General features: G+C 42.1%; 1 protein-coding gene across 1 annotated transcript in view; it reads left to right on the top strand.

The window, feature by feature from the left end:
* Positions 1 to 21418, top strand: part of LOC105933799 (ras GTPase-activating protein 3) — a 54362-nt gene extending 32944 nt beyond the window's left edge. Inside the window, exons 6-24 of the mRNA XM_012873496.3 lie at positions 2012 to 2092; positions 2190 to 2262; positions 3987 to 4060; positions 4143 to 4247; positions 6185 to 6341; positions 6436 to 6584; positions 6852 to 6966; positions 9192 to 9266; positions 9357 to 9480; positions 9960 to 10066; positions 10276 to 10353; positions 10487 to 10564; positions 10931 to 11004; positions 14863 to 14969; positions 15361 to 15443; positions 15538 to 15746; positions 15845 to 15948; positions 16055 to 16238; positions 17539 to 21418. Of these exons, the coding sequence (XP_012728950.2) occupies positions 2012 to 2092; positions 2190 to 2262; positions 3987 to 4060; positions 4143 to 4247; positions 6185 to 6341; positions 6436 to 6584; positions 6852 to 6966; positions 9192 to 9266; positions 9357 to 9480; positions 9960 to 10066; positions 10276 to 10353; positions 10487 to 10564; positions 10931 to 11004; positions 14863 to 14969; positions 15361 to 15443; positions 15538 to 15746; positions 15845 to 15948; positions 16055 to 16238; positions 17539 to 17614 (2053 nt within the window). The 3' untranslated portion in view covers positions 17615 to 21418. The remainder of the gene's footprint in view (positions 1 to 2011; positions 2093 to 2189; positions 2263 to 3986; positions 4061 to 4142; positions 4248 to 6184; positions 6342 to 6435; positions 6585 to 6851; positions 6967 to 9191; positions 9267 to 9356; positions 9481 to 9959; positions 10067 to 10275; positions 10354 to 10486; positions 10565 to 10930; positions 11005 to 14862; positions 14970 to 15360; positions 15444 to 15537; positions 15747 to 15844; positions 15949 to 16054; positions 16239 to 17538) is intronic.
* The last annotated feature ends 433 nt before the right edge of the window (positions 21419 to 21851 follow it).

Below are 21851 nucleotides of genomic sequence, written 5' to 3'. Positions count from 1 at the left end.
CTCAGAGAGAAAAGCCAAGAACTCGGGAAGACTTGTGATAACAGAAAAGACACAAAAACGACCGAGGGTGGACATTGGTGGACCAAGATGATCATCAAAGTGTCCCGTCTCTGTCCTCACGTGGAGAGGGGACAGGGCGATGCCCGCAGGTCAGGTGGCCTCGTCACGGTTTGGGTCCCGCCTACTCGTAGGTTTCGTTTACTTGTAGGCCGGGGCTGGTTTAGACGAAGAGCAAAAGCCTTTAGATTTCAATTTCATTTTCTGACATCCGACCACAAATGTCACTGACTCAAATAGCTTCCCGCTGAGGTTTTGCTGCACAGTCTTACTCAATGCCCCCTCCTCCCCCTGAACAAAAAAAAAAAAAAAAACCCCAACAACTTTGTCCTACATGTACTTCTATAGCTTTGGTGTCAGTGACACGCGAGGACAGGAGCCATCTTTGTCCTATAGGCTGCTGCTCTCGTCATCATCACATGCATTTCATAATAGCATTTTCTTTTCTTTTTTTTTTTTGGAGTGGCAGAGAGGCTGTAACGTAATCATTTCATTGTTTTTTTTTTGAGTGTAGCTGTCCCTGACAGGAAACCAGGGTGCAGAGGCACATTAACCTCACATGGGTAATGTCGCCTAAAACAAACAAGCCCGCTTCGCCCGCCGCTGTCTGGCCTGTCAGAGCTCACGGCGGTGATGACAGAAAGAGGAGGGCTGGATGTATTATAGGCCAAGCCGGGGTTATATAAACCAGCTTACTGGACAGGAAGCACTCCAGCATTAGCAATGCTTAACCAAGCCCACACCTTACTCCTTATTACAGAGCTGTGTGTGTGTGTGTGTGTGCGCCCGCGTGTGTGTGTGTGTGTGCCAGGAGGATTGCGCAAGCCGGCGCATACGTGTCAGTTTCAGACGTGGGAAGCGCTGTGATTTGCTGTTTAATTCGTGTTGGTGTGTGTGACTCGCGGCGCTCGCAGGATGTGATTCATGCCACCGGGTGCCTTGTTTGGGTGCTAATCCCCTCACAGCGTGATGTCATGGGGCAGCAGGTCAGCCTCCACAGACAGGCAGAGACTCAAAGATGAGATTCCACCACTGTATGTGTAAAACGCAGCTTTTTCTTTTTTTTTTTTTTGGCTTTCAAATAAAGCTGAATGGCATTAATTTCTTTTCTGTCTTTTTTTTCTTCCCTGCACATATAACATGCTTGAAGTGCGACTAATACAGGGACATGATTGTCTGTCAAAGCTTCCAGGATTTAGTTTCATTTGTTGTATTAACTGGGAAAGGATGCTGTTTCTCTACGACAGACAGAGAGCGGCGTTAATCGCTGTTTGCCTGTCTACTTTTTATATTTGGGGAACTTGACTTACAAGGAACACAAAGTTTCATCCAACATCCTGATTTTCACACAAAATGCCGGTGGACGGCGCTCTCTCTTTAAATATCGCGTCGCTGCTGTGTGAGCGCCCGTGGGACTTGCCTGGGCTCGGCTTCTTGTCATTATTTTGCATTATAAAGCCGAGTTAAGCCATTTTTAGCAACTGAACTCGCCACAGCTGCAGCCGCCATCTATTAATAAAGTGATTATGCGGCAGTCTCCAGAGCAGACGCTGTAAGATTGGAGGCTCGCGGCTCCAATCTGCGATCCCTTTGCTGCGCGGATAGCAGGGACTCGGTTATCGTCTTGTTTTCTGGGATGGCGTCCTGTCTCCTGCCGCACGGGAGGGTTGAAAGAGACACTGAGATGGTGTGTGGGGCCCGACGTGAAGCTGATTCTCAACAGAAACTACACCGTGTCTTATCAGACTTTCAGTATTTGTAATAATGGGGAATTAAGTGTTGATTTAAGGGTCGTCAAAGAAAATGCTCCTGATTGGGTCCGAGGCCCTCAGATATTGTCCGGTCTCTTTCCAGAATGACAGTTTTGAACCATTTAAGCCACTGAGAGCCGGTGCAGACTGTGTTAGACTCCTGCCCAGCATTGTGCTGATGCATTAATATCTATTTTTAACAGGGTGTTGGAGTGCCAAGGCCTTCCGATTGTCAATGGACAGTGTGATCCCTACGCTGCTGTTTCCCTACTCGGTCCTTCGAGGTGCGTCTATGCTTTTATTTTTATCACTGGACTGAACAGGAATAAAGCTGTTTATATAGATATATATTTATGTCTCAGCATTTGCTCTGTCCCTCAGGTCAGAGGCCAAGAAGACCAAAGTTAAGAGGAAAACCAACAATCCCCAGTATGAGGAAATTTTCTACTTTGAGGTAGCTTAATCAAACTTTTCCATTTCTCTTTTTATTTGTTTTTGGAGGTTGTGAAACTATACCTTTTTAAAACTTTGATACCAGATGGTAACAGGGATCAAGCCTGTAGTGGTTTAAAGGTAAATTATAGTGCATTATGTACTACTTGCTGAATATGGGTCAAATACAACAGCATAAAGAAACAAACACCAAATAAAACTGTTGGTTTATTTATGTTTTTAAGCGGAAAATAATCACCTCAAAACAGAGACAGAAAAGCAGACCTGTCTTTCTGCAGATGAAGGATTTTATCTGTTATTGGGGGATCAGAACGAAATCAAAAATGTGTTTCAGTTCAACGAGTCCTTAATGTCGTGCAAAGAAGACGTTGCAGAACTGAATAACCTAATATGAAAGGACAGTAAATTAGTTTAAGCCCTCCAATCATGGGGCTCTGCACTATTTCAATGATAGGTGGTGCTCATTAGAGGCCTGATTGTGTTCGTTACCATCATGTGTTTCTTTTTTTTTTTTTTTTTTCAAACTTGGTACAGTTATTCTATAATAAGACCGTCTGTAAATTGTAGGATTTTGTATGTATCAAGTTTTTTTTTAGGGTGTATTTAGATCTTCTCAGACTTTTCCTATTTGCCTATAACTTGGTTTAAAGATTTTGAAATGCTAGAATCTGCAGTTTTTGGGTTTATACTAATTCTTATTTTATTTTAGAACCCGGTAAAACATATAATTTAGATCAGATAGTTTGTTGTTTTCAACTCGTTGCGGTAGATTTAAGAGCTTTCCATAGACCACACCCAGACGTGAACATATGAGCATTTGGCTCTCATGCTTCAGTGCTGCCGCAGATCGCAGGGAATCCAAAACCTTTTCACAATTATGAGTCAAGATAAAATGTCCATGTTATTTATTTTGTGTTATTATTAACAGCCAAACTTGCATTGGTCTGGTGTGGAGTGCTTTAGACAGTGTCTTTCACTCTTCTGCACCTTCATGCCTCTCTTTGATGCACTTCACAATACGGGATGTTGACATGCTAATACCAAAAAAAAAAAAGAGAGAGAACAAATAAATCTATTCTGAATCACGTCCAAACGACTAACCATAAACCTTTTTATGTGGAAATCATTAATCTGGAAAGCATTCAGTTAAAGGGATTTGAAATTTAAGTCACTCTAAAAAAATAAATAAAATCTGTATAAATAAAGCAAAAACAATTCTTGGGTTACATTTCTTCATGCGTTTCTTCTTCATGCATAAATCCACCCATCCATCATCTTCTCCTTATCCTATATTGTGTATATTTTACATTCATTTTCCCTCTTACGCTGTTAACCCTGGTTTGCTGCGGCGCTGCGCTGACATTTCTCCTCTGCTTCCACCCTCTGGCCTCCTCACCGCAGCTCCAGCTGGACAAGAGTATGATTGAGTCGGACAAACCAAACAATCTAGCCCATTGATTTCTAACCAACAAGACCGTCTTATTTCTTCCTAATTGCCACATGAACAGATCTACAGATACTCCGGGGTGTTTGCTGGCCGAAAACCCCTCCTCTGTGTCTCACTACTCAGACGGAAACACTGCCCATCTGTCATCTTTCTGTCCCTTTCGACTGCTCTTCTTTTATTGCCGGGGTTATCGGCAAACCCTGACAGACTCGCGCTTACCCCATCTTTTAAAAGGGATGGCTGGTCTTTGAATCTCTTAACGTGATGCATGTTTGTAGGTCACGCGGCCGCTGAGCTACACCAAGAGGCAGTTTGACGTGGAAGAGGAGGACGTCGACAAGTTGGCCCTGAGGTGAGCCGTTAGCTCTCCTGGAAACAAGGCTTCTCTTTGAGCTTCTGTCCAGCTTGAGCGACAACGCGTTGTTTAATTTCAGGGTGGATCTGTGGAACGCCAGCAACCTGAAGTTCGGGGACGAGTTCCTGGGTGGGGTGCGGGTCCCGCTGCGGGTTTTGGGCCAAGCTGGAGTGCACGATGCCTGGTGAGACAGACAAATATCCCTACTCCTGATGAACTAATGACACATTTATTACAATATTAATACTGATACCCATTAAATTTAAGTATTTTTTTATTTTTTATACATAAACATTAAGCTTAAATTTGGAATAAACTCAGATTAACACAAGTTAACAAGGTCACAGTTAATGAGTAGATTCGTCTGAAGATGGCACACTCGGCCCTGTCTTTCAGTGTCTGGACCCGTTTCTCCCCTAAACGCATCTGTTGGCTGAGCTTTCACAACGACTGACTGTATGAGCTCTCTTTCGCCCTCTAGACTTGAAAGCTGGCTAGTAGTTTCTCTCTTAGATGAAGCCAGTAATAGAACGTTTCTCTCGCATAGAAAGTGCTCCTGGATCTGTGCTTCTGTGTGTTCGGGTTGTGGGCCTCCAGTCGGCTGCTTAACAGGCATGCCATTCAAAGCTCGACACCCACACAGCAGTTTCCAAACAGCGCCCCCTTCATGACCAGACTAGGTGGCCCTCCGTTAGTTCCCAAGACTGTTCTTGTTTTTCATGACCATAAATATTCCTCAGCTGGACAAATTGGCCTTCTCTGTCAAAACTAAAAACTATTTTCTAGCCAGCTGACAGGCAGTGTGCAGCAACAAGCTTGGTAGCACCCAGTTACCTCTGCCGCCTATTGACCAAAGACTTTCTTTGAACGGCAAGATGTGAGTTTTTTAGCCACCTGTCTTTTTAAACACACACACACACACACACACACACACACATACACATACATATATATATATATATATATATATATATATATATATATATATATATATAATTATATCTATCTATCTATCGATCGATTGATCGATATATATATCTATCTATATGTATATATATATATATATATATATATATATATATAGATAGATAGATAGATAGATAGATATAGATACATACATTTATCTATTTATCTCTCTCTCTCTCTATACATATATATATATATATATACATATATATATATATATATATATATATATATATATATATATATATATATATATATATATATATATATAGATAGATAGATAGATAGATAGATATAGATACATACATTTATCTATTTATCTCTCTCTCTCTCTATACATATATATATATATATACATATATATATATATATATATATATATATATATATATGTATATATATATATATATATATACTTTGATTCCAATAACATCATTACATTTTTAAGGATTTTCTAGCCTAAAGAACAGATTTACGAGCTTAAATGTTAAATTCGACACTAACAATAGAAAGAGACTCCCCTTTTATATTATTAAAAGTTACGTTTTTTTATCTTAACAATGTGAGATTAATATAAGAATCTCAATCGAAACTAGATTTTTGGCCACCTTTAGAAATTAAATTTCACCTTGATTTCGTTTTAGCTCCTTATTTTGTTTCTAAACCATCTGCATTTGCTTGTTAATATCTAAAAGTCCCATAGTTTGACACTAAGTGCTAGAGCGATGAGGTTAAGGTGATAAACTAAATGTTTAACCTCATCTACGTTAAATCGCTCACCACTCCTAATCAAACACGTGGATTAAGTCATGTTTTGAGTTGAGGGTACAGAGGATTCAACATACTGTTGTGAAAATACTGTTAAATATCTGACAAACTATGTTAAAATTTGTATTTTTTTCAAAAGAATAAATGAGAACAAACTGTCTTTGGGACAGGCAGCTTGTAGTGAGGTACCTAAAATACAATTTAGCGACAGATCTGTTCAGCACTTGGGATTGACTCCCACATCAGACTTAAAGTGCCGTAAAAAAGCTGTAAAAACTGTCCTTAGAAATTGTTTTATTTTTCTTTCCTTTCCTTTCCCTTCAAGGCTCATCAGTGTAAACTTGACGCCGTGACATGGCTTTTATTTCAATCCCCGCTCTTCTTCAGGTACTTTTTGCAACCCCGGGAGAACGGAGGGAAGTCCGTGAAGGTGGAGGACCTGGGCTCTCTGCGTCTGAACATCGTTTACACCGAGGACCACGTCTTCCCCTCCGAGCACTACTCGCCCCTCAGAGATCTGCTGCTGCAATCTGCTAACGCCGAGGTAACGTGAACAGCGGTGCCCCGTCCTCCTCTGCTGCGTCGGTCTGTGGTTTATCACATTTTTGAAACCGTCTCTCCCATCCCGCCCTGTCCAGCCCGTGTCGGCGTCCACTGCCCACATTCTGGGGGAGGTGTGTCGAGAGAAGCAGGAAGCCGCCATCCCGCTCGTGCGTCTCTTTCTTCATTACGGCAAAATAGTGCCTTTCATCAGCGCCATTGCTCATGCGGAAATCAACCGCACACAGTGAGTTTGCAAAAAATGTTTATGCAGCATGCCAACGATGTATTGTATTGAGGATATGCAATTAATTTTGCGACACGATATTATTAATTAAAGTGATTGTAGGAATGGTGGAAATGGCAGCCAAAGTTACCTTGCCAAAGTTCTCCTTATAGGCTGTGGTGTTCTGAAAATGCAGCAGTTTGGATTTTTGCTCGACAATAAAACTCACTGATACTTGTTTTTTGTTTTTGTTTTTTTCTTGCTTTGTTTGTTTGCTTTTACAATTAGGGATCCAAACACCATTTTCCGGGGAAACTCGTTGACTTCTAAGTGCATTGATGAGACCATGAAGCTGGCCGGGATGCACTATCTGCAAGTTACGCTCAAACCGATCATAGACGAGGTATTGAAACGCAGCAAACTCACACCTTTTCCCCTTCGCTCACGGGTGCTCAAAGGTTGAGCCCCGTCACATTTTTTCCTGTTACAAGCAAAATCTGGTAAAACTCTGCATTTTATGTGCACTATAAAAAAAAAGAAAAGCAAACATGGTTTTCAACCCCCTGTGTGCCCCTTACTTCACTGTGATACCCATAAATAAAATCCAGGGGAACCTTTTGTCTGCAGAAGCCTCTGCTGACTAACTAGAGTCTACTTGTGCCTATAAATGAGGGCTCAGAGGTTTGTTAGAGGGCACGAGTGAACAAACCACCAAGCTCAAGGAAGCCAGCAGACAGATCAGGGATAAAGTGGTGGGGAAGTTTAAAACGTGGTTAGGGTAGGAACCACCATCCAAACCTTTGCATGCCTCCTGAAGCGCTCTCCGTCTATTATCTACAAATGGAGAGAGTATGACGCAGCTGCAGAGCTACTGAGACGTGCCCGGGCGAGTAAAGCGTAAAATCAGACAATCAGCTGAGGGGATCATCGTAATTGGAGAGGAAAATCTGGTGTACAGGACTACTGTTAGTCATCCACTCCACAAAGCCGGCCTTTCTGGAAGAGCGGCGATACCAAAACCAACGCTGGAAGACAATATGAGAAGCTCATTTTGCAGACTGCTTGTTTGCACTTTTGCAAATATGTTGGAGAAGGTGATCTGGTTAGATGAGAGCAAAAATGCAACGTCTTTGCCCGGAGCATGGTGGCGGCAGCATTATGCTGGGGGTGGGGGTTCCTCTTGCATGAACAGAAGAGTTGGTCAGAGCTCAGGGTAAGATTGGATGGAGCAAAATAAATACAAACCAATCCTTCCAGCGTGACTACAACTCTAAACGTTAAAGCCAGTCCTGCAATGAAGTGGTTAGCGTTCGTGGTGACCTAGGTCAGTCCTAAAGGGCCGCTGTACTTGATCCAGAACGCTGCTGCCCGCGTCCTCACTAAGACTAAGAAAGTAGAGAACATCACCCCAGTTCTAAAGTCCTTACACTGGCTCCCTGTATCTTAGAGAATAGACTTTAAAATACTTCTGTTAGTCTATAAATCCTTAAATGGCTTAGCACCTAAATACATCACAGACTTGTTATCCGTGTATCAACCATCCAGACCATTAAGGTCTTCTGGCTCCAGCCTACTCTGCATACCTAGAACCAGAACTAAACACGGAGAAGCAGCATTTAGTTCCACTAATCTAGAACAAACTTCCAGAATATTGTAAAAGTGCTGAAAGCCTGAGTTCCTTTAAATCAAGATTAAAAACACATTTGTTTAGGATTGCCTTCAACTGTTCTAGTTAACTGAATAACCACTTTTTTGTTCTTTTTTCTATCTACATTTTATTTATTATTCTGTTTTATTTTGCTATATTTTAATCATGTAAAGCACTTTGTATTGTCTTTGTACTGAATTGTGCTATATAAATAAATTTGCCTTGCCTTGCCTATACTCCATGTTTTAGCTTTTCCACTAGTGAAGCACACCTGAGTTACATAAATGGGTCATTAGCATGCTCATGCAGAACTTCATTACACACTGAGGAGTTAATTAAGTCTGTGTTTAAGCAGCAACGCATCAGAGTCATGCAGGACTGGGACTGGAGGCTCTTGGTTTAAATCAAAGCACATTCATAGATTGAAATGGCCCAGTCAAAGTCCAGGCCTGAATGCAGCATCTGTATCAAGACTGAAAAGGAGGTGTTTAAAGACGCTCTCCCTCCAGACTGACCGAGCTTGAACTATTTTAAAAAGATGGTTGAAGACCATGTATGATTCTGTATGATACACACGCGTATAAGCCACAGTGAATGTACAGAAGACATCCTCTGCCTTATTTCTTTTTGTATTTTTATTTTTTTTTGCTTTTTTGCTTTTTCTTACCTACTCCTTTTGATCCATGGTATAACAAGGACACACTGTATATACATGATGCACCTCGTCCTACTTGACTCCTCTTTCCTATGACTACTGATCACTGAGCCGATGTGACATGTGAATTTCTCCAATGTGAGATCAATAAAGCCTATCTTATCTTATCTTATCTTATTCTGTAGGGTTTAAACTATCACAAAAAAATCCATCAACCTTCACGTTTGCGATGTTTCATTTTTCATCAGCTCTCCAACAGTTTTTTTCTCTGGATGTTGACGTGTTTACATTTCAGCCTGAACGTGGCTCTTTACCCCCCCCACAGATCTGCACAGAACACAAGTCCTGCGAAATCGACCCCGTCAAGCTGAAGGAGTCGGAGAACCTGGAGACAAACAGGGTAGGAACTGCAGCCCGTGCCACATCCGTCCGTCTGTGCGCGCTTAGCGCCTGTGTCACCCGACAGCCCTGACCCGCCTCCCCTCCGCAGGAAAACCTCCTCCAGTACGTGGACCGCATCTTCAACGTCATCACCACCTCCGGCGTCCGCTGTCCCACCGTCATGTGCGACATCTTCTTCTCCCTGAGGGAGTCCGCCGCCACCAGGTTTCAAGGTAAGCTCGCTGCCAGAGTTTGATTCTGGAGACATGAACAGGAAGTGGAGGGCCGTAAACAACAGGAAGTGTAAGATTTACAAGGACACCAGGCCGACTGGCAGAGGATCACAAGAAGGTCTTTAATGTTTGATGGCTGACCTAAAACCACTGGGCCGTTCCACGCAAACTATAAGAATACTTTCATTAGCCTCTAGTGGCCCCTGCTGGCCATCATAGAGCAGTGCGGCCACACAGGACGAACATGCTGTGCTTCATACGTAAATACTTCCATATTGAGCATGACATGATTCATGGTCTTTGTAATAAACAAAAACCCTGCTAGCTTAAATGTTTCTTGTGTAACCAGCTGACTCATATTCTCTAGACACACTATCTGTTTGCAGTAAACGCAGCATGACGCGGTTCACGGCGTCAAGAGAAATATCTTAAAGAATCCTTTGTAAGACACGCTTGCTGTTGTTTCCTCTTGCATCCAGTTGACCAAGATGTCCGATACACGGCCGTGAGCAGCTTCATCTTCCTGCGTTTCTTCGCGCCCGCCATCCTCTCGCCCAACCTGTTCCACCTGCGGCCCCATCACCCCGTGAGTCGGATGTTTACTGCTAACAGGCGCTCTGTTTATGTTCGGCCCACGCGTGTGAAGCGAGCCCTGCCGTTAAAAAAAGCGACAGCTCGCTCTTGTTTCTTTTGTTGCCGCAGGACCAGGCCTCCGTAGGGGAGCCGGGCCTGATGTCTAAGGGGGGAAACGCATGCGATCTCGCGCGATTAAACCTTTGGTTTCCGTGTCCGCAGGATCCGGCCACGTCCAGAACCCTCACCCTCATCTCCAAGACCATACAGACTCTGGGAAGTCTAGCCAAGTCTAAATCTGTGAGTCCCTCCGCTCCAGGAGCGCCGAGCTGGCTCTGACTTACGCTGTTTCGTTCAAACACAGAGAGCGTCTACTCACTTCCTGTCTCCTGTTCATCTTCCCCCTCCCTTTTTTTCTCTCCCCCGTTTCAAGGCCAATTTCAAGGAGTCCTACATGGCTGCGTTTTACGACTACTTCAATGAGCAGAAATACGCAGATGCCGTGAAGAACGTGAGTGTCCGCCGAGGCAGTTCAGTCGCGCTGGTTGTTGACGGTGGATGGGTAAAGGGAGAAATGCGGAGTGAGCTGGCTCTTTAGGGGCGTGGATGAGAAGGAATAGCAGCGTTTCTTGGTGAAAAAGAATGACATTTTACATTTTTTTTTTCAGGCCTGGAAACTATTTCTAGAGTTATTTACACCTCATATTGTTCAAAAGTTCCCTCTGTCCGTCCATCCTCCAACCATTTCACCCATTAATTACACAGTAAAGTGTTTTTTTTTAATATCTACTTCACATATTTCACGTTTGACATGGAATATGTGAAGTGAGTGCTGTGAATGTCTTTCATCAAATGCGACCTTCGATTTCCTTCACAGTTTCTGGACCTGATCTCCACTTCTGGCAAATGGGACCAGAAGAGCATTGAGACACCGATCATGCTCAAGGAGGGGTAAGGAGACGCTTTAATGTTCTTATTGTTAATTAGACTTTCAAGAAAGCAAAAAAAAAAAAAAAAAAAAAACAGCAAAATAAATACAGATGGCTACATCCGGCTCTGCGTGAGATGTCAAATGTAAACACGAGACTGTTGTAAAACTCTCTGTTGTCCTGTGGCGTGTTTGGAAATACACTCAGTTTCCTAATCCGTGAGTTTTATCTTGATTTCATCTTTTCTTAACCGTAGACATGACAGTAGGCAGAGGCAGGGATACGTCTAAAAGGCGGACAGCACTAATGAGTGTTGTTTAATAAAACTGGAGCTGCAGTTTTCATTCATCTGACAGTATAAAGAGACGCAGATATGAGTATGAACGCTTTATAGGAGCTGTAGTTTTTGCTGTTTTCCTCTCTGGTTTCACTCAATGACATTTAGCGAAGCTTGACATGCTTTACAATGAGCTAAGCCTTTTATAGGTTAAGATGAAGGTTTTTTTTTTTTCACCAAATGGACTTAATACGTGGATTGTATTACGCTTCAAATATTTGCCTCTAAAAGAACAAACATTTGTCTCAGTAAAAGCAGGAAGCACGGCAGATTTTAGTTATATTGCTGATTTTTAGTAACGATCTGAGGCAGGAAACCCATCATTTTTCCATCAGCGCTCCTGCTGTTGGGATCTTGACTCACCAGCTGCCACACCCTCTTGTTTTTCTGCTTCCGGCCGTAGGAGTGTTAAAGTCACTATAAAGAGGGTTGATGGGAAGGGGTCTAAAGCCCCAAAGGGCAGGTAAGAGCTTCTGCATATAAAGGCTTTAGCCTTTGTGACCCCCACCCCCGCCTCTTGTGTTTGCTCTGTGACTTCCCCCAAAATGATTTGTCTCCCACCACCATTATGTGCAAATAGTTGATACTTTATATCCCTTTGTGAACAGGCAGCCATTGAAATCGTGATGCCGTGATAGTTGCTGCCCTCAGAGTGTGATTTGGGAGCCACGCTGGGCCTTTGTTAATGGTCGCCCCTTCCAACAACCCCCCCCCCCTCATCGGTGTGATGGTGACAGCAGGGCCTGCTTGATCCCCAAACATTTCCTCCGTCTCATATCTGCCCGACTCCTCACACTATGCATCCAGAGCGTTTAGAGGTTTAGATCCCTGCAGATTTGTAAGATACGATAAGATGCTTCTTATTTGTCGTTACACATACAGGACTGTCTCAGAAAATTAGAATATTGTGATAAAGTTCTTTATTTTCTGTAATGCAATTAAAAAACATGAAATGTCATACATTCTGGATTCATTAGAAATCAACTGAAATATCGCAAGCCTTTTATTGTTTTAATATCACTGATTATGGCTTACAGCTGAAGAAACCCAAATATCCTATCTCAAAATATTAGAATATTTCCTCAGACTAAGTAAAAAAAAAATTATAACAGCAAAACAAAATCAAACATTTCAAAATGTCCATTAATGCACTCAGTACTTGGTTGGGAATCCTTTTGCACAGATTACTGCATCAATGCGGCGTGGCATGGAGGCAATCAGCCTGTGGCATTGCTGAGGTGTTATGGATGCCCAGGATGCTTCAATAGCGGCCTTTAGCTCATTTTCATAGTTGGGTCTGGTGTCTTTCAGCTTCTTCTTCACAATACCCCACAAATTCTCTATGGGGTTCAGGTCAGGGGAATTGGCAGGCCAATCAAGGACAGTAATGCCATGGTCAGTACACCAGTTACTGTGAGAATCTTATGTCGTCTCTTAACCACTACCATACTGGTGATTTAGTTTACTGAACCAAGCTGAGTGTTTTTCAAGGCTCAGGAAACCCTGCAGTGTTTCGAGTTAATTAGACGATTCAAGTGATTAGTTGAATAGCCTACTAGTATACTTTTTCACGATATTCTAATATTTTGAGATCGGATATTTGGGTTTCTTAAGCTGTAAGCCATAATCAGCGATATTAAAACAATAAAAGGCTTGCGGTATTTCAGTTGATTTGTAATGAATCCAGAATGTATGACATTTCATGTTTTTTAATTGCATTACAGAAAATAAAGAACTTTATCACAATATTCAAATTTTCTGAGACAGTCCTGTACAAGGTACATACAACGAAATTTCGTAGATCAGGTGGAGGGTTAGCCTGAGCCGCTGCGACCGAGGCAGAAAGGCCACCGTGCCGCCTGTGTTCCTTGTGCTGCCTTTAACCGCTTTATCCCCACAGCCGCTAAAATACACAATTTGGACTGTTATTAACTAATGGCCTGGCTGATTGTACGCTGTACCCAAGTGTTTTTTTTTTGTTTAATGTGTATTTCATTAGAAGTTAAGTAGACCTGTACATCTTTAAGTTTACTCCTATCTTAGTCTTATTCTCAGTGTTATTTCTACTTGTAGCTTTTATGTCTGTTTCTTTCGATGTATGTTTTTCTTATTTCGCGATTCCTTGGAAGATACCGTTTCCTTGCGGGAAGTGGCCCTGACCTTTTCCCTCCTTTCAGCAGCCATGTCAGTGGTTTTCTGTGTTTTTAACAACAACAAGCGTGCTTTCAAACTAGAAACATTTATGGATATTCATTCAAAGCTCCTCCAGTACCTCCGACCTTTGGTTCGACTCATCACAGTTAACACAGTGGTTTCCTTCTTTAAACTAAGTTTAAATTTAGTGTTAAATTTAGTAGCACTAAAATTTAGCACCTTAGATCAGTAATGTAATTACTGATTTAAGGCTGGATGTAAAAGTGTAATACACCTGATTAGTTAATGTCAGAAAATAAATAGAAGAAGGCAAGAGGTCTAACTGGTGTTTTTTTATTTTATAGTGAAAATATTTTTTTATCCAATCAATTAAAAGTAAAATGATGGTGAAAAGCTGTGATACAAGGTCATTAGATTCTTGTTATTTCTTTTAAGGACTTAGGACTTATTAGACACTCTTTGCTGTTGCATGTTGAAGAATCATCTAAGCTGCATTTCAAGAGTTTATTTTATTTATTTTTTTTATTTTTTATTTTTTTTCAGAAATAGCAGAAAAGTAACACCTGGCAGGGATCTTGAGGCTGATTTCAGGTTTTCTTTAAGCTGTGACTGATTGCAAATTTGGCTGAATCTGGTTTCCTTTTTAAGGACTTTAACAAACAAAGTCTTTCCTCTCAACGCTCTTTTAATTTAAACGTTAAATATTAAAAGCAACAGAAAGCAATGTGCTGCTTCCTGGATGGAGTTGATGGTACACAACAGAAAAAAGATTATTCCCATTTATTTATCAGATCTTATTGCATGTCACTTGTTTGATTCTCACTTAATGCAAAGCTGAGAGCATCAAAGAACATGTCGTGTTGATGCGCTGATAGACCAAAGGAAGCGTGTATTTCCATTAGTTTTGATGCTTTTAATAAACAGAAAATTCATTTTTGGTCGATTTTGATCTCTGGCTGATTGATTGGTGCATCTCTTCAGTAAAGCGATGCATGCGAATTTACACTTATATGCTTAAATAAAACAGAAGTCAGTTGCTGGCTGGTAGGCAGAAAAATAAACCCTTAGGTACTTCATTAAGGCAAATTTATAATGTAGGGAGCATTTATTGATGCCGGGGTAAAGCATGGAAAACCACTGATAGATTGTGATCATCTGAGCGTTGTGTGATTTATAAATCAGCATTCTTCTGCTTCTGCAGTGATCGTTTCAGTATGTATGTGAAAGGTTGAGTTCTGGCAACGCAGGAATCTCTCAAATCAAATCAACATTTAATGTCAAATCGTCTATTAAGATATTTTTGTTTTGAAGTTTAGATAGGAACCGCTCCATTTAACACCTGTGCTTTATTTTGTGTTGGGTCCCCCCCCCCCCCCCTTTTGTCTTCAGATTCATGATAAAGCGAGCTCAGGGCAGGAACCGCTTCGGAATGAAGAACTTCAAGAAACGATGGTTCCGACTCACCAACCACGAGTTCACCTATCACAAAACAAAAGGTGGGGTCAGCGGGTTCGCCTGTTTACATCTTGCCGTGGCTTTTGTGTTTGACTCAGCGTGAAGCGGCAGGGAGGAATGTGCAGCGCGCTGCAGCCTCATCTCCCAGCACATGTGTTTTTTTTTAAGTTACTCAGCAGGAAAACTGTTTGCGCTCCTTGACGAGTGAATGAGATCAGTCCGCTAATCAGAACAACTTTATTTAGACAGATGTGTTTTTGTTGCTGATAACAGTCTAAGAACTAAAAATACAGAAAACCAGGCTTGCAAAAGTCTGTAATTTATTCATTATATCCTTACTTAAGATGCCTATTTGGGATTTTTTGTGGAATCAGAGAAGTTAGCCAGACTCTGCTGTTTCCTCTGTCTGATTGTGTTACCCGTCGCCTCCAGGAGAGGGCGCTCTATGCAGCATTCCTATAGAGAACATCTTGGCCGTGGAGAGGCTAGAAGAGGAGTCCTTCAAGATGAAAAATGTGAGGGCCACTCCTCGTGAGATAATGGGCCAAAGACTTTTTTGCAAGTGTTTAAACGCTCTGCCTTCTTTGCTGATCTGGCCCCTCCCTGCAGATGTTCCAGGTCATTCAGCCAGAGCGAGCGCTCTACATCCAGGCCAACAACTGTGTGGAGGCCCGAGACTGGATAGACATCCTGACCAAAGTCAGCCAGTGCAACCGCAAACGTCTGAGCACCTACCACCCTTCAGCCTACCTCAACGGCCACTGGCTCTGCTGCAAGCTGTCCGCAGACACGGCCCCGGGCTGCTCGCCCTGCACCGGGTACGCAAAGCTCTCCAGGACACAGCCGGGGTCAGGTCGTTCCCGTTTTGTTTTCCGTCTCTCCCTCTCACTGTACGCACGTGTCCGTCCAATTTCAGCGGCCTACCCGCCAACATCCAGCTCGACGTAGACGGAGACAGAGAGACTGAGCGGATCTACTCCCTCTTCAGCACATACATGACCAAACTGATCAAAATGCAAGGTCAGACCCTGACGCCTGCGCCTCGCTCGCTGTTGTCTACATCGGTGTGTGTGTGTGTGTGTTTTCACCTTATCTCACGGTGCTTTTGTGACTCCCCCCCATGCAGAGGCCTGCGGCAGTAAGTCCGTGTACGACGGGCCCGAACAGGAGGAGTACTCTACCTTTGTCATCGACGACCCGCAGGAGACGTACAAAACCCTGAAGCAGATCATTTCGGCTGTGCAGACGTTGGAGCAGCAGCACACCAAGTACAAACGGGACAAGTTCAAGAAGACAAAGATCGGCAGCCAGTACGTGCTTTGGGCCTTATACCGTCATTCTGTTTACATAGGTTGGATGTGGAGCGCCCTTTTACTCATTGGTAACTCTGGTAACGCTTCGTGAAAACCTTTTAAAAAAACAGATCATCTGGCAGGATAGTCTGACGCTAACGGAAAATTAATAAGCAGCCGTTGATTCAACATTTATTCCCAGTGAGGAATAATTGCTGTTTTAACTAAACCAACAATAGTTGTTTCTAACTAAAGACAATATTTAAATAGTAATTCCTATATAAAAAATTTTACTGAAGCATTTTGTTCATTAATGTTTTACTTTTTAATGTTGATCAGAATGTTTAGGATCTTATATTTAGTACACCGCCACTTCCTGTGGTCCTGGGGGGGAGGAGGGGGGGAATAAAATGACCCAACAATTCAGTTCAGTTTCATTTATATAGATTTACGGTAAGATAAGAAATTATTTCATCACACAATGGGTAGCACACTTTATAGTAATGAAAAAAAAAAAACCTAATATAGTCTAATGTTAGTTCTAAAGCAACAGAGGATAAGCTTTATCAGAAAGGCCAAAAATAAAAGTAATAATAATTACCAGAGTAAATATTGCACAATTCCTGATTATATGGCATTTCAAGAAGATGAAATCTTAAACATTTACTACAGACGTCGTCTCAAAACACACAGGAAACATCCCATTTATATAGAGGAATATAAAGCCAGTTCTGTCCAATCATAGAGACGTTCTGATTAACGCACCAAAAAAAAGTTTCTTTCTCATTAAGCCCAGTCGAATGCACTGGGTCACTGACTTTGCAGAAATCCCTCCTCCTGAACAAGCATGTAGCGACAGGGGATACAAAAAAACAAAAAAAAACATAGTAGCCCATTTCTTGTCTACCACTCTTCACGATGGGAAAGACAGGTGAACATGCCTACATTCACGTAAGGCAGATGTTTGTAGATCTTCACAAGTCAGGAAGTAACTGTGGCAAAATACCAACTTCCCTTAAACTTGCCCATATCTAAAGTCTGAGCAAAGACTAAAAACAACTAAAACTCTTGGATGAGGACCCAGGTGTACCTTGCCGCTATGTAAGAAAGAAAAGTACTTTGTGGGGGTTTAGGTCAACAAAGCGTGACTACCACTGTCAGCCAGCAGGTGGTGCAATTGTACAGGTTTCGCTAACATTTTTTTCTACTTTAATTGACGTTTAACTCTCATAAACACTCCACGGCAGCTGTTTATTTCAGATTTGTATGCGTGCTTTGGCCTAAAACCCTAACCCCATCTCTTTCTGTGTCCTCTCAGGGAACATCCGATCGGAGACAAGAGCTTTCAGTGCTACATTCGCCAGCAGTCTGAGAACACCACCTACTCTATCTAGCAGCAGCTCTGTATATTTTTCTCTGTTCTGCCCAGAACCAGCATATATTTTTTTTTTCTTTACTGCGGGAAAACTCGATTCTAAAGCAGCCCGGTGTCTTTAGTACAGTCGTAAATCTGTCTCTTTTTTTTTCTTTTTCTAAATAAGCTAAAAGAAAAAAAAAGGAACAGGTGCATCCAAGCCAAATAATTTTTCAAAGGAAACTCTGAAGCTGGTTTGGCAGCAGAGGTCCTCTGATTTACTGATTTGTTCAGTTTTTATGGAACCCCGCTGCCGGCCCTACAGAGCTGTGTTGAGTAGATTGGACTCGCAGCGTCTCTGCAAATTTGGAGAAACTGACCTCAGATCAGTGGGTAGAGAGGAGGGATGGAAAAGCTGACCTGTTGCAACCTCGCTGTCATCCCCCCCGCTGTCCTTTTTTGCTTCGTGGTGCGACGAGAGAACAAAGTGGACCGTTTTGATGGTGACCGACTCGCACTTTAATCGCCTCCAGATCCGTGGACGAACAAGCCTCTCGGCACACATCTGTCATCCGTTTGATTTTTTTTTGTGTCGTTTTATTTCTTAACGGATGCTGAAATGTTTCACCGCATTTCACCTCCGACAGACCAAACTTAAGAAAGAAGAAAGGACTGAATATTTTTCCTGTTTGGGTGATTTTGTCTCTATGCACATGTGTGTTTTTATTTGTTTCTGTTTTCCTGTTTTGTCCCAGCTTCCCTCTGTTAGGCTGCGAGTGTCACGGGGCGACAAGAAAAGGGTCGATGGGACCAAGAAAACCTGAACGCAGCTCCATGTTCGCTGTAAATTCTAACTCCACGCACAATTTTATCCTTCTTCTTAATCTTTATCATCGACATGGTAAGCCTAGTTAGTTCCGATTAGCTCTCACACACACGTGCGACTTGTGCAGAGGGCAGCGGAGGAGAGCGTCGGTGTCTTTAGCTGCTTACACAGAGTCTTTGTGTGCTCTGAAATGGTTGGACTGAATCCGCTCTAAAACCTCCTTGGATGTCCATTAAACCACCAGATAGCTGGTTTGGTTCTTGTCCACAAAGCTTCGGGCGCTCTAACTCAAAAGACATGTTGGTCGAATCGGCTACAATTGGCAACAATCCGCAAAATAAACCATTTTATTTCAAAGATTTCATTTTTGCTGCGGCGTAGAGCTTGGTTATCTTGTCAAAATCGTGCCAGGAAGTTTCGATTTAATAAATGTTAAAAAAAAAAAGAGCCAATAACGACAGGGTTCTGGCCACTTCACCACTTTGTACTTTTGCGGTTCTAGTCGTTTTCTAGCCGTCTTTTTCAGGCGGAGAAAAGAAACCACTATTCTTAAGACTATGTGTCTTTTTCTGTAACCTGTCTTCTGGTGATTTTGTACCTGCTTTCAAAGCCTTTGATACCAACTAGTTTTTCTCTACTCTCGTCATAACCCACTGTAAGAAAATGTGGTTGTGTGACTCCGGCGCGTAGCATCTGCCAGCCTGAGGCCTCTCTGAGTCATTCTGGTTCAGTCAGGGGTGACAACTTATTATCTCTTATACTTTGATTGGCCCAAACAGGAATTAGAATCAGTGACAATGGGAACACAGGGTCATATAAATTGTTTAGACAAGAAACAATATAATATGTTAAAATAATTGTTCCTATATCAATTTACCTCCATATTTCATTAAATTACTTCATTACAGTGCTAAATAAACTGATAAGTAATGGTTATCGTTACAAAATGTAAACCGAATTGGTACGAAATTGCAACAGATGGGTACAAATTTGGCAAGGGAGGGTTTTTTTTCCTCTCTCTGAGCGTCGCTGTGCATGGCAAACATTTGGAAACATATCTCAACATATCGCCGCATACTGTAAAAACCCAAAACGGCGCAGAACCGATTAGTTAAATAACGCAGTCTCTGGAAGCTTTTTAATCACCTTTAACTAAAACGTTCTTTTCTCGCCACACAAACATATCTATCTATTCCCGAAACGTTGCTTTCCCGCCCGTGGGAATGTGGTACAACATCCTCCATCTCTCCGCGGTGCTTCTGCTTCGTCTCCACCAATCTTCCTCCCCCTCAGACGTCGCTGCTCTCCAGACGTTAGCCACGGAGGACAGTCGTCTGCGTTGTCGTTGACTTTGCAGCAATCCCTCATACCGAGCAAGCACGTGGCGACAGTGGAGAGGAAAACTCCCCATTTAACAGGAAGAAATCTCCATCAGAACCAGAACCAACGTTAACAGAAGACATTTTGTGTATTACCATCAGTGAAGGGGGGAAGCTTTAGCAAATGAGTGGGGTAACTTCACGAAGAGAAACCTTTCATACATGCTGTTTGGGTTTAACAGCTGTTTCACTCTGTGTAGGTCGCTAAAGCCACGTTAGTCATTTTGCTGTTACATGCAGGGTAAAAAAAACAAACAACTCATGACAGATCTATTTTTTCCGTCCTATTATTCCATATATATTGACATGCAGCTGATTTGCGTTGCCATAAAGTCCTCCTGTTCAGCGGGTCGTCACAGAGAGCTCACCCTCGCCTTGCGTTTGGAAGCATGCGTTTGTGCATTTCTCCGAGAAGCCGTCCGCTGTGAATCCTAGCGGACGGCAGCTCAGGATGCGTTGAAGGTACAGGCTTCGTTTTTTTTTTTTTTCCCTTTGTCGCTCCACGCTTTCCGAAGGCAGCCACTCTTGACTTAAGCTCTCATTCTTGCCAAACCACGTGCACATGAAGTGTAGCTGTAGCCCCCGATGGACTCTTTGAAAAACAAACAAAGAAAACAAAAAAGACAAAAAAAAAAAAGAAGAGAAGAAGCCGATTTTGTATTTTCTGAAACTCGTGTGTATTCAGCCTCGCAGGTGTTCCCGTTAATACAGGATCCCAACCAGTGCCAGTCATGATTTTTCGAAAATCAACTTTTTCAAAAGCAATCAAAAAAAAAATATATATATATATATTATTTAGATATGTCTTCTTTTTCTAACTCAGCCTAAACTGTTTTAAAAGCAGTTGACCACTTATTCAAAAACAACATTCTTCTTCTCTTTGATGAATATGGTGAATTTTAAGGAAGCTCCTTGTTTTCTATCTTGTCATACACAAACCTTGAACTGAATGACTGAAGCGTGTGCGCGTGAATTTGTGTGTGTGTGTGTTTTTGTGGTATTTTGTTGATGGATTTTATTGCCAATTAATTTAAACCTTGTGTCACAGGTCATTTATTAAAAACAACCACTGCCCGCTATTATACTAAAGACACTATGACCTCACTCTTAGTGTTTCTCCATTTTCTTCACCTTCTAGAAAAAAGGGGGAAAAAGCAGGAAATCCTTTGCCAACAATTTAGCCCATGTGAAAATATTAAGAGAACAGTTTTGCTTTAACTTCTAAACTGTTTTTTTCCCCCCATCGAGTTGCTAATTTTCCTCAGGTGTATGAGTCATATTTATTATAATTTTCCAGTAGAAAAATAAGTCTACAGAGATGGCAGTTACGGTAAGAGCACCTCCTCCGACCCCGCAAGCCTCCAGAAAAAGGGGGGAGGGACTGAATTATGCAATAAATTTGATATGCAATAACACCACAAATCAACAGTTCACGTCTGCTGATCTTTTGTAGGAAAATGCCTCTAATAACAGAGAGATGGTATAAAGGGAGAACAGTGTATTTTGTACAAATATTTTGAAAGTATTAAAATAAGTGTGTTAGATGTGTACATACAGCAGCTGAATGGATGGTGCAAATGTGTTGTTGTTTTTGTCCCCCTCCCCCTGAATAACTAAATGAATACAATATTAATGCTAACCTGGTGTCTGTGTCATTTATTTTTAACTTTCATGTCAAGAGCTGCACGTCCTTGGCGGGTTTTCAATAGTCACTGTCATAGAGATATTTAAGTCAAGTCTTTGTCCTTTAAAATATGAAAAAAGGCCTGGATGTGATGATAATACCCTCCCCACCACCACCAGCTCACCACCCAGCATGTTTCACAAATGCAGCAAAACAAGCTGCATTTTGGTGTCGTCTGACCAAAGCACCTTCTTCCACATGTTTGCTGTGTCTCCTACATGGCTTCTGGCAAACTGCAAACAGGATTTAAATTCAGTTCAATTAAATTTTTCAGATTCCCCCACCTGAGCTGTGGAACTCTGCAGTTCATCCAGAGTCACCATGGGACTCTAGGCTGCATCCTGATCAGTGCTCTCCTTGTTTGGCCTGTAAGTTTAGGTGGACGGTC

The sequence above is a fragment of the Fundulus heteroclitus genome, chromosome 4 (assembly GCF_011125445.2).
Source record: "Fundulus heteroclitus isolate FHET01 chromosome 4, MU-UCD_Fhet_4.1, whole genome shotgun sequence".
NCBI classification, from domain to species: domain Eukaryota; kingdom Metazoa; phylum Chordata; class Actinopteri; order Cyprinodontiformes; family Fundulidae; genus Fundulus; species Fundulus heteroclitus.
The sequence above is the reverse complement of the archived record's forward strand: the minus strand, read 5'-3'. Positions and strand labels throughout refer to the sequence as shown.